This window comes from Carcharodon carcharias, chromosome 26 (genome assembly GCF_017639515.1).
Source record: "Carcharodon carcharias isolate sCarCar2 chromosome 26, sCarCar2.pri, whole genome shotgun sequence".
In the NCBI taxonomy this organism is placed as follows: Eukaryota; Metazoa; Chordata; class Chondrichthyes; order Lamniformes; family Lamnidae; genus Carcharodon; species Carcharodon carcharias.
In genome coordinates, this window is record NC_054492.1 from 39,255,129 (window position 1) to 39,281,612 (window position 26,484).

General features: G+C 38.6%; 1 protein-coding gene across 6 annotated transcripts in view; it reads right to left on the reverse strand.

The window, feature by feature from the left end:
• LOC121270033 (zinc finger protein 280D-like) overlaps positions 1 to 26,484 on the reverse strand; it is a 105,320-nt gene that overhangs the window by 19,077 nt on the left and 59,759 nt on the right. For all 6 annotated transcript variants that reach the window (XM_041175338.1, XM_041175339.1, XM_041175341.1 and 3 more), the window contains 9 exons: positions 23,383 to 23,562; positions 18,919 to 19,019; positions 17,938 to 18,158; positions 11,737 to 11,894; positions 5,999 to 6,099; positions 5,755 to 5,901; positions 2,736 to 2,870; positions 860 to 1,110; positions 41 to 181 (listed from right to left, as the gene is read on the reverse strand). In XM_041175338.1, the coding sequence (XP_041031272.1) occupies positions 41 to 181; positions 860 to 1,110; positions 2,736 to 2,870; positions 5,755 to 5,901; positions 5,999 to 6,099; positions 11,737 to 11,894; positions 17,938 to 18,158; positions 18,919 to 19,019; positions 23,383 to 23,562 (1,435 nt within the window). The remainder of the gene's footprint in view (positions 1 to 40; positions 182 to 859; positions 1,111 to 2,735; positions 2,871 to 5,754; positions 5,902 to 5,998; positions 6,100 to 11,736; positions 11,895 to 17,937; positions 18,159 to 18,918; positions 19,020 to 23,382; positions 23,563 to 26,484) is intronic.

Here is a 26,484-nt window from a genome sequence, read left to right on the forward strand (position 1 = left end):
TTTGGTTTTGGATGAAAGGTTACAAAAAAAGATAGCCTACCTTTTCAAATGAGCCACATAAGATCGATTGCAGCTACTTCTGAATCGACAAAATGAGCAATGGGCATAAGTGGAAAAGTGATTGGCAAATACTTTAATTTCTGAGTCACACTCAATACATTTGTGAACACCACATCCGGCCCTGTAAGTAACCGAGAAATATCATAGTTAAGAGCTAGTCAAAAAGTACAAGTTCAATTATAAAAGAAATTAATTATCTTGCCTTTTCTCTCACACTCAGATATACCAAATAGATCTTTATTGATTCAGAACAGGGAGATATTAAAATTGTCACAAGGCTATTATTTGGGTGACAACAATTGTTAAGTCAACGCTTGACTTGCCTATTTAGGTATTTGGATAGTTGTTAAATACTCTGTTGAACTATTTGAAGAACAGAAAAGCTGTCTCGTGCTCTGGTCAATAACATGCACCTCAACCAACACAATGCAAAATTAGCTAATATTAGCTATGCTCCATTTTTGTTTGCAGGATCTTACTGTGCAAACAGCTACCACGTTTGCCTACATCACTTTTATTTCTCCTTAAGGTAATTCACTGCATGGATTTGGGCCATGATGTAGCATATAAACACCAGTCTGTCTTTCTTAATACAAAAATTCACTAAGCACATTAAAACTGATCAAATAGATTTAGGAAAGAATTCATTCAGGAGTCACAGTTTTCAATAAAATTAACATGAAAACTGAAGCTGATGCTAGTTCTGCAGTTATGCTTTTAGCTTTACACATCCTTGTTTATGCATTTTTTTTTAGATACTGGAATTAAGTTGATGTGCAAATAACTTGGCATAATTTACCTGAAAGATCGCAGCACCAAGTTAAAAGATTTGGTTATTTTTTTGTTGGCTAGATTTTCTTTCTTTGCCTCTTGCTTAATGTACGGTGATGGCAGTGAACTTCCTCCAGTATTAACTTGGTTTATAGTTGTTGATTGCAATTTAGTGTTTATTGTGACTGATGAGGAGCCCTGGAGTGCGTTTGCAGTGTTAACTGAAGGCATGGAAGGTGATCCCACCTGATAAGGTGTCATGGAAGCACGAATAGTAACCTGTTAAAGAGACATCAATCAGAAGACTGTAGGAATTTCCCCCACCCAGAAAGTTTTTAAGACCAGTGATACGATTGCTCAGATCACCAGGTAACATTAATGAGATAATTTGTACAATCTAATTTCTCTTATACAATGAATACAACATACTTAAAAATGTAATCCATTGAACAAGTCACACAATATTTCCCTCGCTGTCATAGTTCCACCAAGGAATCAAAGCTCTGAATTTAAGCTTTACAAAGCAGTTCCCCCAAGGGAATCCAAAGGGGCCAGTGATGTCATCAGATTTCTGACCATCAGCAGCCAGGCAAACTGTAACAGTGCTTTGAATATCGTGCGTTTTTTTTTTGCTGACATACTGGAATGTTTTTTCAGAAATTAATTCGTTGGGACAGAGTGTATGAAAAATCTGATTCCTAACATATAGTAAGTGTAGCATGCTTGGGAGGAACAGATGACTTTGGACCAGTGGGGGTTTTCCATCCTTACGCCCGAGTCAGTTGTAGCCAAATTAATAGAGGTTCGATGATGGGTGCTTTCTTGGTACAACTGAATGACACTTCAGGAAGCAGTGCAGAATCAACCAATTGTGTAGGACTAAAGACACATACAGACATGACCAGGTAAGGAAAGCATGTTTGCTTTCATAAAGGACATTAATGAACTAGTATGTCAACAAATACAGAATTATTCAACCCAGCAGCTTTACAGTCACTTTTACTGAAATAATCTGGAATTATTTGCAGCTTCTTAAAACGCAAATTCGAATTATCAAACTGCCACGGTTTTAATCTGGGTTACTAATCCAGTAACACAACCATTACCGTACCGTAAAGAGGTGGAATTAGGGATTGAGTCTATATTCCATCATGATGGAATCCAACAGAGAGGGTTACATTACTCAAGATAAATGTACAAAATAGCAACCGACCAAAGGAGCTCTGCAGTTTCACTTTCATTTAACTTTACAATTCAGATATTTTCATTTCAATTGAAGTATACACGTGGATGATAGATATGGAAGATGACCACTAGCCCATGGCATTAAAAATAACTAAATACAAGCACCATCTTGCACAAATCATCCCCATTGGCACATGAAGTGATGCACAGGGTGACTCAACACCACACGTGAATATATGGTGGGGGAGGGAAGTGGAGGTGGGGGAAGATTCCCTGCCAAAGATTTTAAAACCCAAGGCTCAATTACTGAAAAGGACAACAGAACAAATTCAGAATTCCCAGATTTTAGCTGCTTTCATGGGTACATGGATTAGAGAATTAGGCCAGCAATGCTGCAGCCCTTGCTTCAACTCAATTTTCCTTCAGGAAGGGGTAAAAGCAATTTATCCTCCCACTTAAAACCCAAGCATTTGTTCAATAGAAGAAGAGGGCATATAGTACACATTAAATGTGCCTGATATACATTACAATTAAGTGACTGCATTTATAGTCCATCTTCTTTGTCTTTACAAATTACAAACCAATTATATCTGATCAATTTTAAATTGAATGCTTCTTGGAAAGCAGCTCACAAGCTACTAAATTAATAAATATTAAACAGTGGTTATATTCTACAATAACTCTCTCAGAAAATGCATCTAAAAAGTGAAAAACTCTACCTTTGTTCCAGGAGGTAGACCTTCTAACTGCATAGGTTTTCGAAATGTCCTATGGTGTTGCGTTTTGTGATCCATTTTTTCTTTACAGGTTAAGAACTGAAGCTTACACTTGCTGCAACGGTAAACTCCTTTTTTCTGGACAAGAAATAAAAAATGTTACTTTTTTAAAATTAAAATACTGATTGGATATAATTTACATAATTCATCTAGAGCTGGTTGGTGTAAAAATGTGAAGTGTGCTTGAAAAGAGAAGGTAACTGCATTGTGGCAGATGCTTTTATTCTAAAATATTTACTTGTGTGTTTCACATCTCTTTTTTTGAACAAAACATCATTCCATCTAACTCTCTTAAACATCACCATTCCCAGTTCAAGATGAACAAGCCACTTGCTGTCACAAGGAAACAATGGAAAGTGCCAGACCTTTATTTGGTGGTGCACTGACAGTGGATTGCAATTCCACACAAGTTGAGCTCACAGCTGCTCAGTCATAGCCTATCATTTTATGGTGATACAAAACAACAGAGCAGCTGTCAATACACCAGTGTTTACAGGGTTTCATTTTTGAATTTAAGATAATGAAACTCAGTGGTTCACAAGGAATATTTCATCCCCCTTTAGGTAATGTACAAAGAAAATTAGAGGTGCAATCCTACCACTGTGTACATAAACTCATTTATACCATACTGCTGACAATTTCAACTTGTGAGCTCTTGCCATTGCTTTTAACACTACCTTCCAAATATACAATTTTGATCACTTCCTTGTTTCCCAAACATCCTTAACATTCATGCCCGCTACTAACCTGTCTACAATTGTTCCCCATACGCCTAAATAGATGAATTGTCTGATATAGAATCTCTCTCTCTCTACTGACCCCATCCTCTTACTAATGTAATTTGTTTTTTTTGCTATCTTATTAAAACCACTGTGGTCAACGATGCTATGGATTGGCTGTAACGTTTACATCACTGCATCTTCTAAATATTCCACTTGGTCAAGTCTTATCACAATTTTCTGTCACGGACAGAACTTGTGCCTTCTCTTATTATCTGTGACCCAAGTGTTATTGTATGTGAAGTGTGTATGTGTTTTCTTGTTTAAATTTAAATAATTTCAGCAACAAGCCTTTACCAGAGTTTTACAAACAAAGGTTATTTATTATCACATACGTGCCCCGGAGGTTTAAAAGCATGTCTCAGTGACTCAACTACACACATTCACTCACACAAAGACTAAAACATGGATGAAGGAAAAAAATATGATTACAAATGTATAATTTTCTGAGTCTCCCTTTCATAGCAGGCTTGTATTTTCTTAGAGGAGTTGATGCTTTTAGTTCATGTGAAAGCAGGGTGACTAACCATGCCAGATTTATCGGGACTGTCCTGTAATTTGGTCTTTAGTCCTGTGTCCCAGGTCAGGCATTCATGGATTTCATCTCTCTCTGCAAGGCTTTGTGTCTGCACGTGTCAACTCCACAAGTACTATGGTTTTTGTTCAGGCCTTTCAAGTGGGTGTTCAATGGTTATTTTACCAAGCCATCATAATTAGATTTGGGACAGGGCACATAGCTGCAGAGGGATCCCCCTATCCACCAACTCTGGAGGTTTTGTCAAACCCCAGCCCATTCCTCCAGCAAAGTACCCCTTACTTTTTTGCCCCCAGAGTTGGCCGGCCACCCTGGAAGCGTGAGGGAGGTGGTGGCATAGTGATATTGTCACTGGACTAGTATTCCAGCGACCCAGGGCAATTCTCTGGGAATGGGGGTTCGAATCCCACCATGGCAAAGGGTGAAATTTGAATTCAATAAAAATTTAGAATTAAAAGTCTGATGATGACCACGAAACCATTGATGATTGTCATAAAAACCCATCTGGAAGGAAATCTGGCCTACATGTGACACCAGACCCACAGCAATGTGGTTGATTCTTAAATGACTCTGAATAAGGGCAATTAGGGATGGGCAATAAATTCTGGCCTAGCCAGTGACACCCAAATCCCATGAATGAATTTTAAAAAGTGCTCATCCACAGCATTGTTTTACTATTCTATTGTTTTTGATACAGATATTTGGACTGCAGTGGTTCAAAGCAGCTCACACCACCTTCCACACCCCACGAACGAATGAATAAAAAAAATTTTCAAGCCATCAAATCTCAAGAAAAATGGTGTCTATTTTAAAATATTCTTAACCATAATTAAAAGGATCCTCAATGTAGGATACATTAGTTAAGAACATAAGAAATAGGAACAGGAGTATGGCCACCTATGCAAACACTACATTATACCCCATTTTTCAGCAGGTTCTATAATATGCTTTGCGTATCCTACCTTATAAAGGAGTTGTTTTTATTTTTAACTTTTTATTCTCATTAGCATGCAGGATCAAAACATATTAAGCTAGTACAACTTAAATGCAATTTTATTTCCTACAATTATGATTTGCACTTTGGTATTCAAACAGTAAAACAAGCATAATTTGTTGAAAGTGCGTGCGTGTGGTCAAGCTACAATTATCAACTTCTCAACGGCACCAAATTATGAAGTCTAATCAATTCAAGGAAAGTAGATAACTGAACACGGTATTCTAAAAGTGGATTTCTGATTATGCTGACTGTTCAAGTTGCTCAGCTATGAGCCACAAATAGATTACTCCACTGACAGTGACAAACTGAGATGTTCAATACACCTAAGAGTGAATGTCAAAAATAACAATAATGCTGTAACTGATTACTGACCTACTTTTTCCCTTATGGTAAATGCAATTCTTCCCCTCGTATTCACCACTTTCTTATGTACTTCAAAATCTAATTTAAGAGAGCGTTTTTTTCTGAACTAATTCCCTCAACTGACTCAAATCTCATGAGTCACTTTTCCAAGTATTCAGCAAGCAAATTTACTTGTAAAAATAACTGCAACTATATCATTACTTATCCATTTTCAGTAGAAAATCTACAATTCTGTATGATTATAGACATTTATTAAATTATAAAAGTATATCAATATTAATACTATACCTGATGTCTCATATAATGCTGAACATAAGCATTTCCACTTTTAATGACCTTAAGGCAAAAAGGGCAAAGCAGCTGCTTGGTATTTTCATGAACAATGCGGAAATGGTTATCCACATCTGAATACATTGATGAACGGTAGTTGCATACCTAAAAAGGGAGGGAAAGGACCAGGAAAAATGTTGTAATTTTTAAAGAAAAACTTTCCAAACAAATCTTGGTTTATGAACAGTGACTGAAAAATTACCTGACAAACATATGGCATTTCCCCTGGTTTATGATTGTCTTTCATATGCTGCAGAAGTACTTGCTCAGATTCATAGGACAACTCACAAATTTTGCAAATCGCTAGAAAGCAACGAAAGAACAAAATTACACAAGGTTTCCTTCTGCAGATATTTCCCATTTTATAAATTTTACTGTAATCAAAAAAAGTCGTGCCACTGAGCTCAATTGCACGTGTTGCTTAAAAATGGGAAAGGAACAGAGTAATTATTTTTCTCTCACGTACATGTTATCAATGTTATGCACATTACTGGAAGTTGGCATTTTACCACAGCGTTTTAGAAGTAAAATTAAATTCATGAGAGACAGAAAAAATCTGAACAAGCTGCATTGTTAATCCCATTAAAACACAAACTATTTGACGAAATGTTTTTTCTTGCTTCTGTTCTGATTCTGCCTTTCCATCAGTACATAAAGAGACCTTTTTTCCTTCTCAAAAACATTTTATTGCTATATAACACACTTTTCTTCACAAAAATTTGGTCTGGAATAATTTTATGATTTCATTGTCCAAGCTGTACCATGCTGAGATTTGAATGCTATTTCCTTTTATATTTTACACAATGTTAAGTAATATGATTTGTTTCTGCAAAATCAACTTTGATGGACCGGACACCAGATAGCCGAAAAACATCCCCTCTACCAGATACCGTTTTCTCAACTCTCAGACAGCCAAGGTTCCATGGGAGGGCAAAGAAAATGTTTAAAAGACACTCTGAAGCTCTTTTTGAAATGTGGCAGCATTGACTTCAATGGGAGGAGCTTGCTGCCAATCATTCAAAATGGCAACTGCTTATCCGTCAAGTTGGATCACTGAGTCTGAATAATGAGGCAGCATGGTAGCAGAGAAGAAAAAAAAGGACGCAAATCCTGCATTCTAGATGCCATTACCTCATGGGACATCCTGCCCCATGTGTCTGTCTTCACTGTAGAAGATGTAGAAAACTTCCCAAAGATACCTGAAAATCAAAAGGTGAACAGGAGGGAGGAACTTAAACCAATCATCATCACTCAGGAAAAGATCCTGGGTAAACTATTAGACCTAAAGGCTGACAAGGCCCCAGGACCAGGTGGCCTGCATCCTAGGACCTTAAAAGAAGTGGCTGCGGAGTTCGTAGATGCTTTGCTTATAATCTTCCAAAATTCTGCAAGGGTCCCAGGGAATTGAAAAATAGCTAATCTAAGAAAGGAGGGAGACAAAAGGCAGGAAACTACAGACCAGGTAACCTAATATCTGTCAAAGGGAAATTGCGAGAATCTATTAAGGAGGTTACAGCAGGATACTTAGAAAATCATCATGTGATCAGGCTGAGTCAACCGTGGCATTTGAAAAGGTGCCTAGTCAAAGGATACTATACAAGATTAGAGCACATGGTGCCATGGTTAACATATTAGCATGGATAAAGGATTGATTAGCTAGCAGGAAGCAGAGAGTCTGGATAAATGGGTCTTTTTTGGGTTGCCAAGCTGTAACTAGTGGAGTGCCATAGGGATCAATGCTGGGGCCCCTCAACTATTTACAATCTACATCAATGATTTGGACGAAGGGACTGAATGCAGAGTTGCTAAACTTGACGTTGACACCAAGACAGGAAAGCAAGTTGTTAAGAGGAGGTAGAGAGTCTGCAAAGGGATATATACAGGTTAAGTAAATGGGCAAAAATTTGCCAGATAGGGTATAATGTGGAAAAATGTGAACTTGTCCACTTTGGCAGGAAAAATAGAAAAACAGCATACTATTTAAATGGAGAGAGATTGCAGAACTCGGTGGTACAAAGGTATCTCGGTGACCCGGTACATGACTCACAACAAGTTAATAAGCAGTGATCAGGAAAGCAAATGGAGTGTAGTCGTTTATATTCCACTGTCCTTGCAATAAAATTAGGGAACTTTGACTGCAGTTGTACAGGGCATTGGTGTAACCACATCTGAATACCACGTACAGTTTTGCTCTCCTTATTTGAATAAGGATATAACCACATTAGAAGAGGTACACACAAGGTTCACTCAACTCATTCCTGGAATGAAGGGCTTATCCTATGAAGAAAGGTTGAACAAAGTGGGCTTATACCCACTGGAGTTCAGGAGAATGAGAGACCTTATTGAAGCGCGTCAGATTCTGAGGACACTTGACAGGGTAGATATAAGAGGATGTTTCCACTCATGGGGAACTAGAACTAGGAGGCGCAGTTTAAGAATAAGAGGTCCCCCCTTTAAGACTGAGATGAGGGGAAATTTTTCCTCTCAAAGGGTCATTAGTATTTGGGCATTCTCTTACCCAGAGAGCAGTGGAGGCTGGGTCATTGAATCTATTCAAGGCAGAGTTAGACAGGTCTTTGATAGACAAGAGAATCAACAGTTATGGGGAGCAGACAGGAAAGTGGAGTTGAGACCACAATCAGATCAGCCATAAGCGTTTTGAATGGTGGAGCAGGCTCGAAGGGCCTAATGACCTGTTCCTGCTCCCAAGTCCTATGTTCCCATGTGCCCAAAGGATGTGTGGGTTGTAAACCATCTGTTCACATGAAGACCCATTGCAGAAAGTCACGACCCTAAGTAGATGTCACCCTTGAATTGAGTGACAGCAGCTGACAAATGGGGGAGCAGGCTCAAGGTACCACATGGCCTACTCCTGTTCCTATTTCTTTTATTTTGCAGCTTTAAAAAATGATTTATTCTAAACTCTACAGCATTCCTAAAAAATTGAATGCTTGCACATGGTACAGAAATTTTGCCCAATTTTTAACAAGATCATAGTACAATATTGCAAAAGGCTTAGCATATTATTGTGAATGCTTATAGATTGAAATTAGTGTTATCTTTTCACATTTCTGCCCCACTAAGTTACATCTTGGTAAGGTTTTTCCTATATTAAATACTGAATCATTTGTACTTTGCCCACCCCAAAAAATATTTGGAAAATGGCACAGATCACAAAATTGGTCAAGTTGTTGGACTAGGCAGCATCAGTAATAAAAGAGAAAACTTGATGGGATCTATTAATTGTGAACTAGTTTTTATATTTTTTCCCATCCACCCTTTCCAGTCACTCTAACACTAATTTCCACCCTCTAACAATATAAAGAACACAGGTCCCAGAGAGTTTGAGTTTGTTAAATTACAACATTTCTTAGCTAACCATGTGATCTCCCCCAAGTCATGATTAGCAATGAAAAATTAAACACCAGATAAATATGGCTTCATAAACAAATTAGCCCAATCACATTATGAAATAAAGCCTAGCATATCTTAACACTTCAAAGAAACTGAGTCCATTGTTAGATGATCCAGAGTAAAACTGTGCCTGCTTTCATGATGGAAGGATTAAAAAAGAAATTCCTATTACCACAGAACTAAAGGAGGTTATGTTCAACCAGTAAAGCTAGGCAAGAATGTTAATTCTTCACATCTTTTTGCAATGGTGAAACTGCCAACATATTAAGTTCTCCCAACCAAAACCACCAGTAGGCCCTATAATTGAGTCTTCAACTCAGCTGGAGGATGTAGCTAGCAGAATAGATGAGGGAGAACCAGTGGTAATGGTGTATTTGGATTTTCAGAAAGCCTTTGATAAAATCCCACATAAGAGGTTAGTGTGCAAAATTAAAACACATGGAAGGGGGGCTAATATATTGGCATGGATTGAGAAAGGGTTAGCAGATAGGAAAAAGAGTAGGAATAAATGGGTCTTTTTCCAAATGGCAGGCGGTGACTAGTGGGGTATAGCAGGGATCAGTGCTTGGGCCCCAGCTACTCTCAATATATATCAATAATTTGGATGAGGGAACCAAATGTAATATTTCCAAGTTTGCTAACAACATAAAACTCGGTGGGAATGTGAGAGGTGAGGAAGATGTTAAGAGGCTCCAAGGCAATTTAGACAAGTTGATAGAGTGGGCAAATACATGGCAGATACAGTATAACGTGGATAAGTGTGAAGTTATCCACTTGGGTAGGAAAAACACAATGGCAGAGAATTACTTAAATGGTGATAGATTGGGAACTAATTATGTACAAAGGGACCTGTGTGTCCTTATACACCAATTACTGAAAGCAAACTTGCAGGTGCAGCAAACAGTTAAGAAGGCAAATGGTATGTTGGCCTTCATTGCAAGAGGACTGGGTACAGGACCAAGGATGTCTAACTGCAGCTGTACAGTGCCTCAGTGAGACCACAGCTGAAGTAGTGTGTGCAGTTTGGGTCACAGTCTCAGGATTAAGGGTAGGCCATTTAAGATTGAGATGAGAAGAAATTTCTTCAATCAACAGTGGTGAACCTATGGAATTCTCTACCACACAAGGCAGTGGAGTCCAAGTCACTGAATATATGTAAGGAGGAAATAGATAGATTTCTAGACTATGAAGGCATTAAGAGGTATGGGGAGAGAACAGGGGTATGGCACTGAGATAAAGGATCAGCCATTATCATATTCAAGGGTGGAGCAAGCTCGAAGGGTTGAATGAGCTACTCCTGTTCCTATTTTCTATGTTTCATGAATTTGTTATCACTGCTTTAGAAAAAAAATTTCACAGCTATTTTGAAATGTTGTGCAATGATTTAAGAACTGGGAGGGAGGAGGTAGAGGGACAAGAGAATGCTGGAAAAAGACAATCTTATCCCATAAATTTAATAACTGATTAACATGATAGAAATATACTATACGATATTGAATTTAAAAGAGCCGATAATTCATATTGCACCCTCCACCAGATATCTGTGCTCAGCTAACCTCACTGAGTGAGTTTTATCAGGTAATTGCATCTCTACTAGATCAAGAGTGAAGTGCCTCAGATTAGGAACAGAAAAACTGAGAGGGCTGTCTCATTCTGCAGAACTCTGTCGACTTAATCATGTAAAGCAGCTCATCCTGCTAGACTTCTCAACATGCCAACGAACCAAAAATGTACAACCTTACAAGAAAACGAATTTAAAAGCATACTAAAAGAATGCCCTGCAGTGCTGCAAAGAAGAATAGAGTGAAAACTGAATTTAACAGAAGAACACAATAAGAAACCCATTGTACATACATAAATCATTTTACTGGGGCGAAGTATAATTCCACTAAATGGTGAAAAAATAATCACAGATAACTGACCAGACGAAGCAAGATAATGAAAAGATTATGGTAACTGGGTTGATGCAGTCGCTTTCTGACAAGACGGCTGCTCTATTTCACTCAGTACTGCACAGAAATACATTTTTCCTTGAAAAGGTATGATGAATTTATACTGCTCACCAAACATCTAATATGCTGTGTGCAACCTCTCTGCCAACCTCTTGCAAATGTAGATACAACTACAAAGTTAACTCAAGAAAAACTGAATGATAAAGAATTACCACATTCAAGAAAACATGTGGCTTCTCCTTTTCAATTGCAACGCCATCTGCAGTTGTAGGAGCACATGCCAATTCTTCCCTGCACACGAATACAATGGTTTCTTGTCCAGGGTTATCTCCTGCTTTGGGCTGATGCAGGATTTCAAAAATGGCAGCCACTTAAGAAACATCAAGTTTCAAGGCAGGACTTCCTAAGATGCAGGGAGAAGCCCTCAAAGTTATTCAATTGTTTTCAACAGAAAGCACCATAAAAGTCTAAAGTGAAATGTCTACATCCCTTATCAAACTTACGATGAGAATAAAGGGGTGTCATCAAACAACTTCGCTGTCTAAAAGCATATAAAAGGTACCTAAACACTTACTTGTTGACTCATATGGACTATGAGCAGTTTCAATGTGGCACTGTAGCTGGAATGGTGTAGGGAACTGACGGTGACAGTGCTGACAAGTGGTGTGGTTTTCCCAGCTCTCACTGCTCTGCTTCTCTAATTCCATGTGATGCTTCATGTGGTTCATAAACCTAACAATGACGAGGCAACTCATAAAACACTTATCTTTAGTTGCAGCTTTAAACATTATATTGCAAGTTGAAATAAACTCTAGTAACTAAAAACCTCAAAGTTGGACTTTGCAAAATGCATAGCATACTTTTTAAACAGTTTTAAATTACTGAATTTTAATTATAAAAATAATAAAAACTAAGTCAGCATAATCATCCTATTTTACAATTTATAATCAATCTTTATTTATAGATAAAAAGTTAAGTTCAGAGAGGCTCCATTCTAAACACAAAGTCTTGCTTGATAAAAGGTGACAGAAGCAAAAATAAAAACAGAAGATGCTGTAAGTACTCAGACTGGCAACATCTGTGGTGAGAGAAACAGAGTGAACATTTCAGGTCGATAACCTTTCATGGGAACTAGATTTGTTTCTTCTTCCACAAATGTGCCAGGCCAACAGTAACTCCAGCATTTTGTTTTTTTCCCCCCTGATTTCCAGCATCCATGGTATTTTGCTTTCATGACAAAATAGAGAACCTGTTCACAGTGTTAAAACCTTAACATTAATGATTTTTATCACATGCTGAATTTACCCTGTGATTTAAGAGTTATATGGTCAGTGAAAGCAGAAAACAGCATATTAACTAAATCCACTGTGAATAACTCAGACCACTGTAGTAACTCATAAGTCATCATATGAAGGAAACAAAATTTCAAAGCGACACATAATGTGACTTTGTTGTATGAATCCAGATCACTCGGATCCCACTATTTACTGGGGTTGGATTTTAAAACATGGGGGAGGGGGTAGGAGTTTCAATCAGAAAGCCTGGCACTTGCAATTCCAGAAAAAAAATAAATCAGGCTCCTTGCCCAGACAGCTGCCTGATTGACAGGATTGGCTCCCTGATGGGCAGGGAAAGCTCCAGAAAACGCTGCAGCCCGAAACCAGATAAGTTTCCATTAATCAGTGTACAGTGTGGTTTGGATGATCATGGATGGGTGATCCTTGCTGATTGAGCAGACATCAGATTCAGAGATTGGGGTGGACAGGGAAGTAGGTTTTCTCAGTGGGCCAGGGGAAACACTTCTGCTCCTCCTGGTTCACAAGAAGTGCTGACAAAGCAATCTTCACCTCCTTTAACCTCAGGTTTTCCCAGGCCCACTAAGTCCAGCCAGCCAGCGTGATAGCTGGAAGAGAGATAAAATCTGAGGCATGTATCCTCAGTAAAATATTTAAATAAGTAACCCACCTGGGGGGAGAAGGCTGGCTGCACAATCCCTGTCCTGTCTTTGGTAAATTGGCAGTGGGTGGGTTCCTTTTTACAATCTAACATCAAAGCTGATTCAAATCCACCCATCCTTATTAAGGTTAAAATTACCCCCTCTACGTCTTAAAAATATGCCTTAAATTATAACACTTTTTCATACAAGTATTAATATAATTTGAATATTTACTGAGTGTATTTGTCACCCAGATATTTGATATACTTGGAAACTCACTCCCATGCTTATAACTGTTCAAATTAAGTTACTAAGAAATCCAAGCAGGTAAAGTTTTTCTCTGCCCGACACAACCCACATCCAAAGAACTGAGGTTGGCAAGGTCACAAGCTTAGTGAATCTCAAATGTGCAGAGGACACTACAAATGTTAAACAACTAAAACTACTCAGCCTCCGTAGAACATTATAAGCTTCTCCATGCTTGTCCAAGTAGGACAGCCTATCAGTTAACGCCGATAGCTTATAGGAGTTATCTCGAGCCAGTGTGGGGGAAGAATCCCAGTCCCATGGCTATGCAGTTTAAATATCTTAAGTAGCTTCTAGGTCAAGGTTAATTTTGAATAAACTACATCACCAGAAAATAATGTTCCAAATAGGGATATACTGGCTTAAGTCCCAAGCAAAATACATATTATATTCTACTGCAAGTTTTCAGTGTTTTCTATTTTAATGCATGCACATAATTATACGACAAAAGTGATATACAGTGACTAACCAATGAGTAAGCCTTAACACACGTGGCGTACTCTGCACATCAGCTTGGACCTCTCTTTTGCTGTTTACACAAAGGCAGTTCTTCTGTATTTGACATTTTATAGCTTGCTGCTTTGGATTAGAAGGATAAGCAAATAGATATGATGTTGGTTGGGGACCATTAGTGTTATATCACTGCTTTTCCAAAAGTGGCAGTCAGGTGTTTAAATAAATAAACGACCATAAGCAGAAACACTGAGAGGAGGTGAATAGTGATGTGTTAATTCCTAACATATGACAAATTGACCAAAATGAGAGCATACTCATACAGAAAATGTACTTTCAAATTTATTATTTCTCAGTCAGGAAACTCTTAAAAGTATTCGTTAAATTCCAGCTGCTCTAAAGACAAATCACTAGCACACCTACTTAGGTCTCTGCTTCTAAGTACATATAATAGCGATTAAAATACTCTCAATTACGTGTAGCTTTTGCTTTATTTAAGAAAGTTCATCTCACCTATTGGTACTACTCAGTTCAGTTTATCATGCAACCTGTGCTCTCAAAAGCCATAGCCATATTTCAATTTTCACATTTTGCTATTTCAGCTTCCCTTAAAGGATTCTTATTCAGGGCAACTATGACCTTAACTGCCAGCAAGTGACTGTGAAACAAACGGGTATAGCTGTTAAAACAGCTTACAGAAGCCTTTTTGCTGCATTTTAAAATGAAGTTATTCAATCAAAAGAGCAGTTCTTGCACTGTTTAAACTACCAACTATTTTTCACTGTACATCCCTAAAGGGAATTCCACTGAAATCTGTTGATAATGCTATCAATCTGTACAGAAAATGGTAATGAAGGTTGTGGAGTATCACACCATATAGTCATGGTGCAGCATAATCACCCTTGAGGGTTCTTCTAAGTATGCTCACCAAATTTGGTTTTCTGATGGTGTTTGAGTTTTAATTTCCTTTCAATAGTACTGAAGCCATTTTGTTTCTTAGCACTGAAATAGAACACAATGTGCTGCCAAGTATGCAAAAAGCATCACACATAGCAAATGGAAGTAAAACTAAAACATATTTTAGGCTACTGAGTTCACTCTCATATACCATGGGCACCTAGTTAAGTGAAAATTAATTTAAGTTACTTTCACAAACAAGAAACCACTGTGCAATAAATCTGGAACAGTACTTTGTTTAAAAAATTGCCTGTTTTATCCCTTCAATTTACATTTCACTAAAGGTGAAGATGGAGCTAACCAGTGGGCTCTCCAGTTAGCCATTCAGCAATTAGCTATTTGAAAATATTCAATAATGACCCAGGGTAACCATTTATTGATTTCTCGATCTTGCAGGGAAGTGCTTCATTTTACTGAACATTCTGTAGTAACAGACAGACAAAATGGGGAAGGTCCCATGTTGAAAATCATAAAACATCCTCACATGGCTCAGAACTCTACTGAGGGTAATATTATATATATATATAAAACACTGATAGGAAATATGGATAGCTTAAGTAAGTTATATTGGTATTTGTGGGTGCTAGGAATGAGTGTTAGCTTTAATGCTTAGGTTTGATTTGTATTTCTGTGTCTCTATGTTAAAAGGTCAAGTTAAGTTTTAGTTTCACTGTAAAAGGTGCTAATGAGAGTTTTACGACTCAAAGTTAAGTAAAGCAAACAAGAGTAAAAAAAACTTGGGATGCATCTAGCAACAGAGGTCCAGAGAGGCAGACCCCTACCACAGACACACACACAGAAGAAACTAGAAACAGCATTTTGATTTGGAAGCTGTTAGAGTTCAGCTGGTTTTGAAAGTAGCTGCCAGAAACTGCAGCAAAAGGGACAGATAGCAAGTCCCAAGCTAAAGAAGAAAGTCCCCAAAATTCAGGGGAATGGAACAGGAGAAAGTCCCAAGAAGACATTCTAGTCAAAGGAAGGACAGGAACCCGGAAAAAATCTTGTTAAATGAAGTTAGGAGTGAGGGGCAGAGAATGGCTCCAAGCTTCAAGTTAAAGCTCCAAGCTGCATGAAACAGATTCAAAACAATATAAAGGCTTGTGAGAAGTCACAAGGTCCAAAGAGGCAACTGAAGGTCTGTAACTCTTTGCTATGGGCATGTGAAGCAGTGCTGTACTGCTGAGAGAGAGAGAGAGAGAGAGAGAGAGAGAGAGAGAGAGTAGAAGACAGCTTGAATGCATGTGGTGACCCGGGGAGAGCAACATCGGAAGGAGAGTTTGAAATCCTGGAGGTGAACCCTTGGGGAAGGGGTCTGAGAGAAAACATTGGCTTGGGAGAAGATTTCAAGATGAGTTCTTGGAAAGTGGAGATTGGAAACTCTTGTGTGAAAGACGGAGTTCAGTTAGACCGGTTGGGTCACAGTGTGACAAGCGTCTGGGGGGTGGGGGAAGGTGAGGAAAGATGCATTGCATCTGCCTGGGGTGGCATCTGTCACTTGGTTTCAGAGTGCGGTGTGTTTGACCATAGGTTTCCAATTGGTTGACATGGACTATACTTACTGTGAACATTAGAGTATTTTGGAACTTGTGTTATCCTTACAAATCTGTATATATCTGTAAAGGTATGGTTGTGGGTGAAGGAGTAACATAATATAGTTCATCTTTCCTTGTTTAATAAATGTTTTATGCTTTTGTTAAAAGTTCATCACATGCCTCCTATGACTCTGTTCAGTAGCTACTCTCCACACATCTAAACAAACAAATAGAAGTTAGATATATCAAGCTGGGTTCCCCTCCTGGGATCAGGCTTGTCCAGTGGTGACCTCAGCTGGGGATCATAAAGCAAAAATTGAGACTTTTTCCAATGGTCCTCCTACAAACATTAATTGACTTGTCCAGTTATTCCACGGGCAGCTCAGTAAGAGGGAGGTGGTGAGGATGAAAATGACAAAAATTATACAAAAAGGGAAATACATCGAGTTCTAATAATCCCTCATTATTGCCCTCCCTATGAAAATGGTAAAAATAGCAGCACAGCAGGTAATGTTTGCCAAGTAATATAACTCAGAGCACAGTCAAAAACTGAGCATTATAAAGATTCGGTGAGGTATGTAACTAAAAAGGATATTGCAGCTTGCATTTAGATCAACATACTTTCTTCAGTTTTTTCAAAAGAAGCTTTCGTTTGACACAAATTAATTATTCTTGGAATGCCAAACTCAAAATTTTAATTGAAATGAGGACATGATCTATACACGCAAAACATACCTTCAACAAGACATATCAAGATCTCCACATAAATGTTTTCTGTAACGTCATGAAGTAACCATTTCTGTTCTGACCACATTGCCAATCTTAATCCTTTGTTTCTTATTTTTATTATAATGCACATATTGCTCGGTCCTTCAGATCTAACCTTTATTTTTTGCTCTCTCAAAAGCACCAAATCAGATACTTGTTGCATCAGCTAACTTTCCTTGCACCAGGATTTCCATATGTTTACTGTAATGCCGATTAAAACTTTCCCTCAAAAATCTATGCCTGCTTGAAAGATCTAGTCACATCAGAGACATTTCAAAATAATCTATGGGCCATTTTCAGTAAAGTATAATAGACTGGATTTTAAAAAATTACACCCACTGGACTTGGTTGTGAGCAAGCCCACAGGTACAACAATAAGAATGGAAACATACGAGAGCTTCATTCAATTTCAAAATGGTGGCACAATGTAAAGCACAACAATGAGTGACATGAAATAGTGGGGCAGAACTTCCCACATCTCATAAACCCAAGGTTCCTAACTAAACAAGTGGAATGAGAATCACTGCAAACCACTCTCATGGAGCCCAGTTCAGACTAGCATCGATTAGAGTTCAAACAACAGTAATCCACAGCAGGTGCAAAATCTACGAACACAGGGAATCTTGGTCAAAGTGATTAAAAGATTTCTGTTTTTTTTCCTTGCACTTCAATTTACGGTTATTTTAAACTAGATTGCAGATTTAACAGAATAATAAATCTTAAAGCATTTAATTAAATAAATTCTCATTTGTATAACATTCTGTTTTCAAAATATGGTATAAGCCCTACATTTGAGCAGTTAATTTATGAAGGAATAAGATACCTTATGTTATTCTTAAGGATCTTCAGACAACTGTAGCACTTGAATGTTGTATTCGTCTTCTGATCTTGTTGATTCAGGTGAGCATCACCATCATCTTTTCCATAGTAAAAATCATTGACCAACATAATAAGTTTCCCTTTGTCAATCTCTAACACTTTGTTTGACGATTGTTCGGATGATGGTACAGGACAGTAGCTGGACACCAGATCTGGACAACAGAACTCAACAGGTACAAACAAATAGTGTTCTCAATTATCTGAGCTTTCAAGGTAAATAATTATAATATGACCACGATGTTTTACTGGTTGTGCATTTTACAAGTTAAGGGGAGGCAGTAACCTAGTGGTAATGTCACTGGACTGGTAATCCAGAGACACAGGGTGGGATTCAAATTCAATAAAAATCTGGAACTATGAGTCTAATGATGATCTAATGAAACCATTGTCAATTATCGTAAAAACCCATCTGGTTCACAATTGCCCACTGGGGGAGGAAATCTGCCGTCCTTACCTGGTCTGGCCTACATGTGACTCCACAGCCACAATCCTCTGAAATGGCCCAGCAAGCCACTCAGTTGTATAAAACTGCTAAAAAGTCTATAAGGAATAAAACCGTACGGACCACTTGGCATAGACTTCTGCACCAGAAACGATAACAGCAAAAAGACTGCAGTGGTTCAATGCAGCAGCTCACCACCACCTTCTCAAGGGCAATTTGGATGGGAAATAAATGGTGGCCTAGCCAGCGATGCCCACATCCCATGAACGAATAAAAAAGTTAAAACAAACATATGCCACGAGAACAAAATGTTGATTAACAAAAGGCTCATAATCATAGAGTTTTGTCCCCCCCAAAGATAGCGCTTGTAAACCGAAAAATCTTGAAGTTTATGTTCAATTATTTGCATGCATAATCTCAAATTCTAGCGCACTCATCCCTCTTATTCCTTGTTGAATAAATAATCATCATTAAAATACTTACAACCATATGCTGCCGTAAAGAATCCAAGACATTGAAGTGAATGTTGCACTTTGGACAAGCCCTTGGGAACGGTACTCCATTTTTAATATTACTTTGCGATCCTGTCAAAATAATTTCATTGTTTAAATAGCAAACTAAAATGAAATGCTTAGCTGATCCAGGTCCTCAATGGCTACAAGGGGTGGAGTAGAACCGACACGATCTTGTCTCGATCATCTGCCTTCTCAATTATCCACCAAAATATTTGCAAGAAAAAACAATGTATAAATATTCACTTCCAATGCACAGCACATTCAGCCCTCATTCCTGTGACTAAATCTAAACCAATCATATAGTCTAAAATGTTAAATTCACTTTCTATTTGCTTTCACTCTAGTTTCTAGAATGTCACTGGAGCATAATTGAGAAAACAAAGAAACGTGTTTAACATTGCAAGCTTTGATGATCATGAACAAATAGCAAAACATGAAGGAATTGGAATGAGAAAAAAACATCTCCCCAGTGTCCTGATGAACAATACCAGCTAACAGTATGTTGACTTACTGTTCATTGCATGATTGCTGAAATGTTGCTGTTACAGAATGGCTATGTTTGCCTACAACAAAAGTTACTATACCTCAACAATAATTAATTGCATAAGGTTCCTCAGAAATACTGATGTGAGAAGTGCTAAATAAAAAAATTTTATTTACAGTATTGGTATATAAACATAAACGATCGACCAATGTTTTTCAGATTTGAATTATTCCATCAATAATATTGTTTCTTTCAGACCAGGTCTTACAAGTTCTCTTTGGAAATGCAAAAAGTGAAACTCTCGCTTACAGAGAACTAGGGTCAACTTTTAAGCATTGCGCTACTCAACATAAATGTGAATACCTACCAGACCAACATATGAAGCAACAGTGGATAAAGCTGAAATTCTTTCGAGCAACATTCGTGGCAGAGCTGCTGGCTAAATTAAAACCAAACCCCAACATTGCCTTATTAACTGAACTATGAGCTAAGGACATAAGGTGCTGCAGCCTTTAGGGGAAAAAAACTGACCATCCATCGCAATGATGAAAACATCTGGAGACTCCACACCTATTCTCAAACTAATTACAGTAAACCATTTCAACTTCAAAGGCAGATGAGTTACTGGGAGGTTTGTGTACTCTCTCTGACACCTTTGACTTCTGACATCTTTGCATCTTTCTAATGAAGTCTCTCATTGTATTCAATGCCTTCCCGAATGTATCTTCGCCATTTTGGTCGGTCACAAGCCAGGTTCTCCCTGGAATCAGTGGGAAAGTTTGGCCTCTTGAGGGATACTTTGGGGACACCCCTAATGCCTTTCTATTGCCCTCCTGGAAATCACCTGCAATGGCCAAGTTCAGAGTATAGCAGTTGCTTCAGGAGTCTGGTGTCAGGCATACGACCAATATGTCCTACCCAGCGGAGCTGGTTTTGAGCAATTAGCACCTTGAGGCTGGGCTTGTTGGATTGGGAAAGGATGCTGCTGTTGGACTACATTTCTTACCACCAGATTTTGAAGATCTTGCAAAGGCACTGCTAGTGATGCTTCTCATTACTCATTCGCAAAGTATGAAAAGCATAAGCTGCTTCAATCACAGTACAGAGCTTTGAGGTGCCTGCTGTAGGTTGTCTAAGTCTCCGAAGCATAAAGGAGCGCAGATATCACTGCTGCCCGCTAAACCATGAGGTTATTCTCAGGGTTGAGATCTTAGTCTTCAAATACTCTCTTTCTCAGTCTTTCAGAGGCTTAGCTGGCTCCCAAGATATGGAGAATGATCCATATTTTCCAGGATCTTACCACTGATCTTAATCGTCAACAATCAACAAATCAAGTAGCACTTACTCAGAAATAATCTACTCACTGACACTCAGTTTGGGTTCTGTCAGGGCCACTCAGCTCCTGACCTCATTACAGCCTTGGTCTAAACATGGACAAAAGGAGCTGAACTTGAGGTTAGGCAATAGTGACTAGCTCTGACATCAAGGAGACCAAGTCAATGGGAATCAGGGGGGAAAATCTTCACTGGTTGGAGTCATACCTAGTAGAAAGGAAGATGGTTACAGTTGTTGGAGGTCAATCATCTCACTCATAGCACATTACTGCAGCAGTTCCTCAGCCTCATCATCTTCAGCTGCTTCATCAATTGCCTTCCCACCATAAGGTCAGAATGTTTGCTGATGGTTGCACAATGTTGATCACCATTCGCGGCTCCTTGGATACTGAAGCAGTCCGTGTCCATATGCAGCAAGACCTGGACAACATGCAGGCTTGGGCTGATAAGTGGCAAGTTACATTCGCACCACAAGTGCCAGTCAATGACCATCTCCCAGGAGAGAATCCAACCATATCCCCATGACATTCAATGGCATGACCATTGCTGATTTCCCCACTGTCAACATCCTGGGGGGTTACCATTGACCAGAAACTGAACTGGAATAGCCATATAAATACTGTGGCTACGAGAGCAGGTCAGAGGCTAGGAATCCTGCAGCAAGTAACTTAGCTCATGACTCCCCAAAGCCTGTCAACCATCTTCAGGGCCCAAATCAGGAATGTGATGGAATACTCTCCACTTGCCTGGATGAGTACAGCTCCAAGAACACTCAAGAAGCTCAATACCATCCAGGACAACAGCCTGCTTGATTGATACATCATCCACCACCATAAGCATTCACGTCCTCCACCACCGATGCACTGTGACAGCAGTGTGTACCACCTACAAGATGCACTGCAGCAACTCAACAAGGCACCTTTGATAGACCCTTCCAAACCCACGGCCTCTACCACAAAGAAAAACAAAGGCAGCGGACGCACAGGAACACCACCACCAGCAAGTTGCCCTCCAAGCCACACATCATTCTGACTTGGAACTACATTGCTGTTCCTCCACCGTCACTGGTTCAAAATCCTGGCACTCCCATCCTTATCAAATGGTGAAGCAAGCTGGAAGGGCCGAATTACCTATTCCTGTCCCCGTTTCTTATAATCTTATAAAACTGCTGCACACTGGGTTTTATAGATATAAGATTTGTAACACTATTTTCCTATGACTTAACAAAACTTATGATAGAACTACAATTGTTCTTAGTTTTGAATCCTCAGTGGATTTTTACTATTTATGCAAGGTCACAGTTCCTTCATTTATTCATTTTTTTCTGCTCTCTGCAAAATCTTCATTCTCTTTCGTAGTTCTTTATGCAAATGTAAAAGATATTTTTCTTCTGAACTTCCAGGGATGACATTGTTGTCTTTTCCTAAATTGTCCTGAGCATAGTGCTATACCCCAGGAAGTTAAGCAGAGGGCCATTCACCATGCTGACAGTTTGACTGTCTGCTCCAACTGCATACTGGAATTAGGCCTTGAACATCACTATCCAACTCTCTTAATAAAAAAAACTTTTAGCTGTATGAAAATACTTAAGAAAATGCAACTCCTTTTAACGTTAATAGCTCTATACCTAATTGTACCACTTCGCCACCTGTCTCAACTTGTCCAATCACTCTGTTATGACATTTAATCCTGGATGAGCAGCAATTTCCTCAATTGAGTTAATCATTGGGAAGACTGAAGCTATGACACCTTCAGCCTCTGCTGTAAACTCTGCACTCCTGCCACTAATGCCATTCCCTCTCCCCAGCCATTATTCGCAACCTCCGCGACCTATTTGATCCTGAGCTGACCTCTGAACCACATATCCTCTCCATTATGAAGATCACCTACTGCCAACCTGTAACATCACCCAACTCCACCCTGTTTCACTTCATCTACTGATACTTAATCTATGTTTCAGTAGCCTCCATACAAAATTATTTCAATGATCACCTGACCAGTCTTCTATCCTATACCCTCATCCAAAACTCCATTGCCTATATTCTATCCTGTTCAACCATCACCCCTTTGCAGACTGACCCCCTACAATGATCAGTCCAACACTTCAAATTTAAAATTCTCATCCTCATGTTTTAATGGCCTTATTTTTCCCTAGCTCTATAACCTCATCCAGCCATACAACCTTTGCTGAAAATAAACCTTGCCATACTGTAAGAGTGGCACCTCAGGTATTTACAGTCCACCAATATGAATATTCAGCTACAGCTATGGGTGTGCTTGAAGCTTTGACAATTTTGAAAGAAAAACAAGAGCTTGTTAACAGAAGTAATAAATATCATAAAACTGTCTCATGTGTTAACTTAAGGAATAATGAAAAGTGGTTACTATTAACCACAGGGAAAACTGAGGGCTGGCTCCAAACAGCAGTGTGATAGAAATGGAAATCTTGAGCTGAAACCTGAAGAATGTGGAAGATGCAAGAGCGAAGGAAATACGTGTATCTCAAGTTCAAATGTGAATGACCATTAGTATCCAGGCATTCTACATTTACCAATGATGGCTTTGCACAAAATTTTCTTTCAATGTAAATAATTGAGTTTAGTGAATAAAGTACCTTTTGATGCACTGCTATATGATGACAACATTGCAGGACAACTGGTTGAAGATGGTGATAAAATTGCTGGATTGCTTCCCGATCCAACTTCAATGCTTTTTGATTTCTTTGAAGAAATATTGTTGATCTCACAGATTGCTGGGCGCTTGTTGCTGACATTCGTGCCCTTGGCTGCATTTGCTAAGATGAAGAAAATAAATGGTTCATTACAATAGCTAAAAATATATTGAAGTGTCAAATTCATGGAGTCTGTAATGAAAAATATTTCTTATCACCATTATATTTTTATATCATGAGTTGCATTAAACAACTTGATCAAATGGTTCAGTACATGCCCCATTCACATTTAATAAACTTGATTGTTTGAGAGTTAAGAAATTATCTTTTAAAATAATTAAAGGATGAACAGAATTTGTTGGGATTTGTGGGGAGAAGAGGAGGAGGAAATATCATATGTAATATTTCCTTAAGTTCTTAGAAAAGAATGATCTGCTCCCTGAAATGAAACATATCATTTGAAAATAGTTCATACTTGGTCTCCTGAATGGAGGACGCTAACTTGGAATAATTTATCGTGAGACAGTACCGACTAACATGATCAACATTTTTGCTGTTCCTACTGCTGATCTGTAGTTTCCATTTGGGGATGCTTACCAACCTGAATCGCATCTAATTTCAGTTGCAGAGTCAACATTCAGGAACACAATGTTGCCACCCTCCACTCTCCTCCCCAGCATTTATGTAGAAAGAGATGCCCCCACTCAAACTGTTACATTGGCATTTATCTATGTGGAAATGGCACAAATATGTGATCACAAAAAAGCAGGATGCATTGAACCCGACCAATTATCACCATAGTAGCCTCCTCCCAATCATCAGCAAGGTGATAAGTCATGAATAGTGTCAGGCAGCAGCATCCAAACAACAATAGCTTGTTCTCCAACACTCAGTTTGGGTTTGCCAAACACAACTCCATATCACAGTTTTGATCCAGAAATGGAAGGCCTGAACACGAGAGAATGAGAGCAACAAAACTTGAGATCAATAGGAAATATTGAAAAAAAAAGTCAGTGGTAGGAATCATAACTGACATAAGCATAACCACTTCCTGTCTAAGAAGTTAATCAACATAACCTCAGCTCAGCACTGCAGGAATTCCTCAGGGCAGTGTCCTCAACCTAACCACCTTTAATTGCTTCACCATAAGGTGACAAATGGGCCAGTCACAGTTCAGGATCTTTTGGACTACTTTTCCACAGAAAGGATTTGGAAAAAATAATTATTTCTTTGCATTAAGTTTTGAAAGCAAAGTCTTCTCACTAAAGTTTAAAGAAAAAATGGTATAGAGATAAAAGATGGTTCAAAAAAATGCAAATTTTCCCAAAGATGGTTTAAAAAATACAAGCAACTATGTTAGCCTATTTTTTAAATTATCCATAAAGACCTCATATAAAATTTTGTTGAGCAGTCTATGGTCCTGGATGCTCAGTATGCAATGTGTGGTGGTCCTTCTTGGTTGGTTGTGAACACAAAGGTAAAAAGGTAGAGACTAAGTTAGGCAGACAAGTCCAGCAAAAGCTTTGAAGTTTTTATTAGAATTTTAAAACAGCAAGTTATGAGGACAAGCTTTGCCCAGGCTTAGAATGCAATGTAGGAGCGTGGTTCACAGTTAATTTGAAGTTAAACAAGACTACCCATATATGTGGGTGAGAGCACTATGTGTATTGTTTCATCTGTAGAAATAGGATGTTGAGCAAGGTGAATCTATTCCATTATGTAAGGAGCATGGGGTCCACTTACAGAAGTGACTATTGCCACTGAACTTGAGAAAAGATTTATGACGCTCCAAACAGGGCTTTTTGCTAAAATTTCCAGTATTCAATTTCCTTCAATTTCCCTGATCATGAAGCAGCTCATGCTAGCCTATAGCAGGGCCTGCACAACATCCAGGCTTTGGATAGTGAATTACAGGTAACATTTATACAACTTAAATGCTGCACAATGATCAAATTCAACAAGAAAAAAAGCAACCATGTCTTGTTCGAGCTATATTAAATGGTCACCAATGTCCAGTGACCTAATCAGACCAACCATATAAAGACTGGGACCAGAAGAGCAGGACAGAGATTGCATATTCTATAAACAATGGCTCAAATTCTAACTTTTCAATGCCTCTCCACTACTTTCAATGCGTGAGTCAGGAATATGATAGAAAATGTACCTTTCATTAAATGGGTGCCACTGCAACAACACACAAGCTCAAAACCATCCAAGACAGAGCAGTCCTTCTGATTGGTATCCCTGCCATTTGACTCAATATTCACAACTTATCCATCAATGCATTATGGCTGAAATATATTCCACGAACTGGATGCATTGCAGATACTCTCAAAATTTATTTCAATGGCATTTCCCAATTCTGTGACCTCTGCCACTGAGAAAGATAAGAGCAACGTGACAGAACACAATGGTCCAAAACATGCGCTTGTAACGAGGGAGAAACTGTCAAGTGTCGCCATAATTACTGTGTAAAGCTGACAGCAACGTCTGGCATCTGCACGTGCGCAGTGAAACACGGAGATTTGGAAATTACTGTTAATGACACTCCACTCCTCCACAGGGTATGCTGTTGCAGGCTTCACTGATGCAATCAACACAAAGTCAGTGATTTGACATGAACCTCATTTCTTTACATACTATTCTTGCTGTGAAAACAATTGAAAATGTTAAGCCTTGTTGAACAAGGCTTAACTGAGCTTTTTGTGGCATACTAAGCATAATCACCGAACAACCTCTGCCTCTGAAGAAAAAAATTACAAGTGTGCAGTATCCCTTGGAATGACGTGCAAATTTCATTGATGATTAAAATAGCAATTTTATTTCAAAATAAAAATTATGCTTTTTCTAACTTCTATCTTAATCCCATGTGTACATCCTAATCATGAAAATTTAAAAATGAATTATAATCCTTGTTTTTTACTTCTTAGTTTGTACCACGTGAGAATGGTTGACGACATTACTATTTATGGATAACACACCCCATGTGGAAGGCACCAGATTCAAACTCACATCAGAACTGGGGGAATCAATGTTCTAGATCTT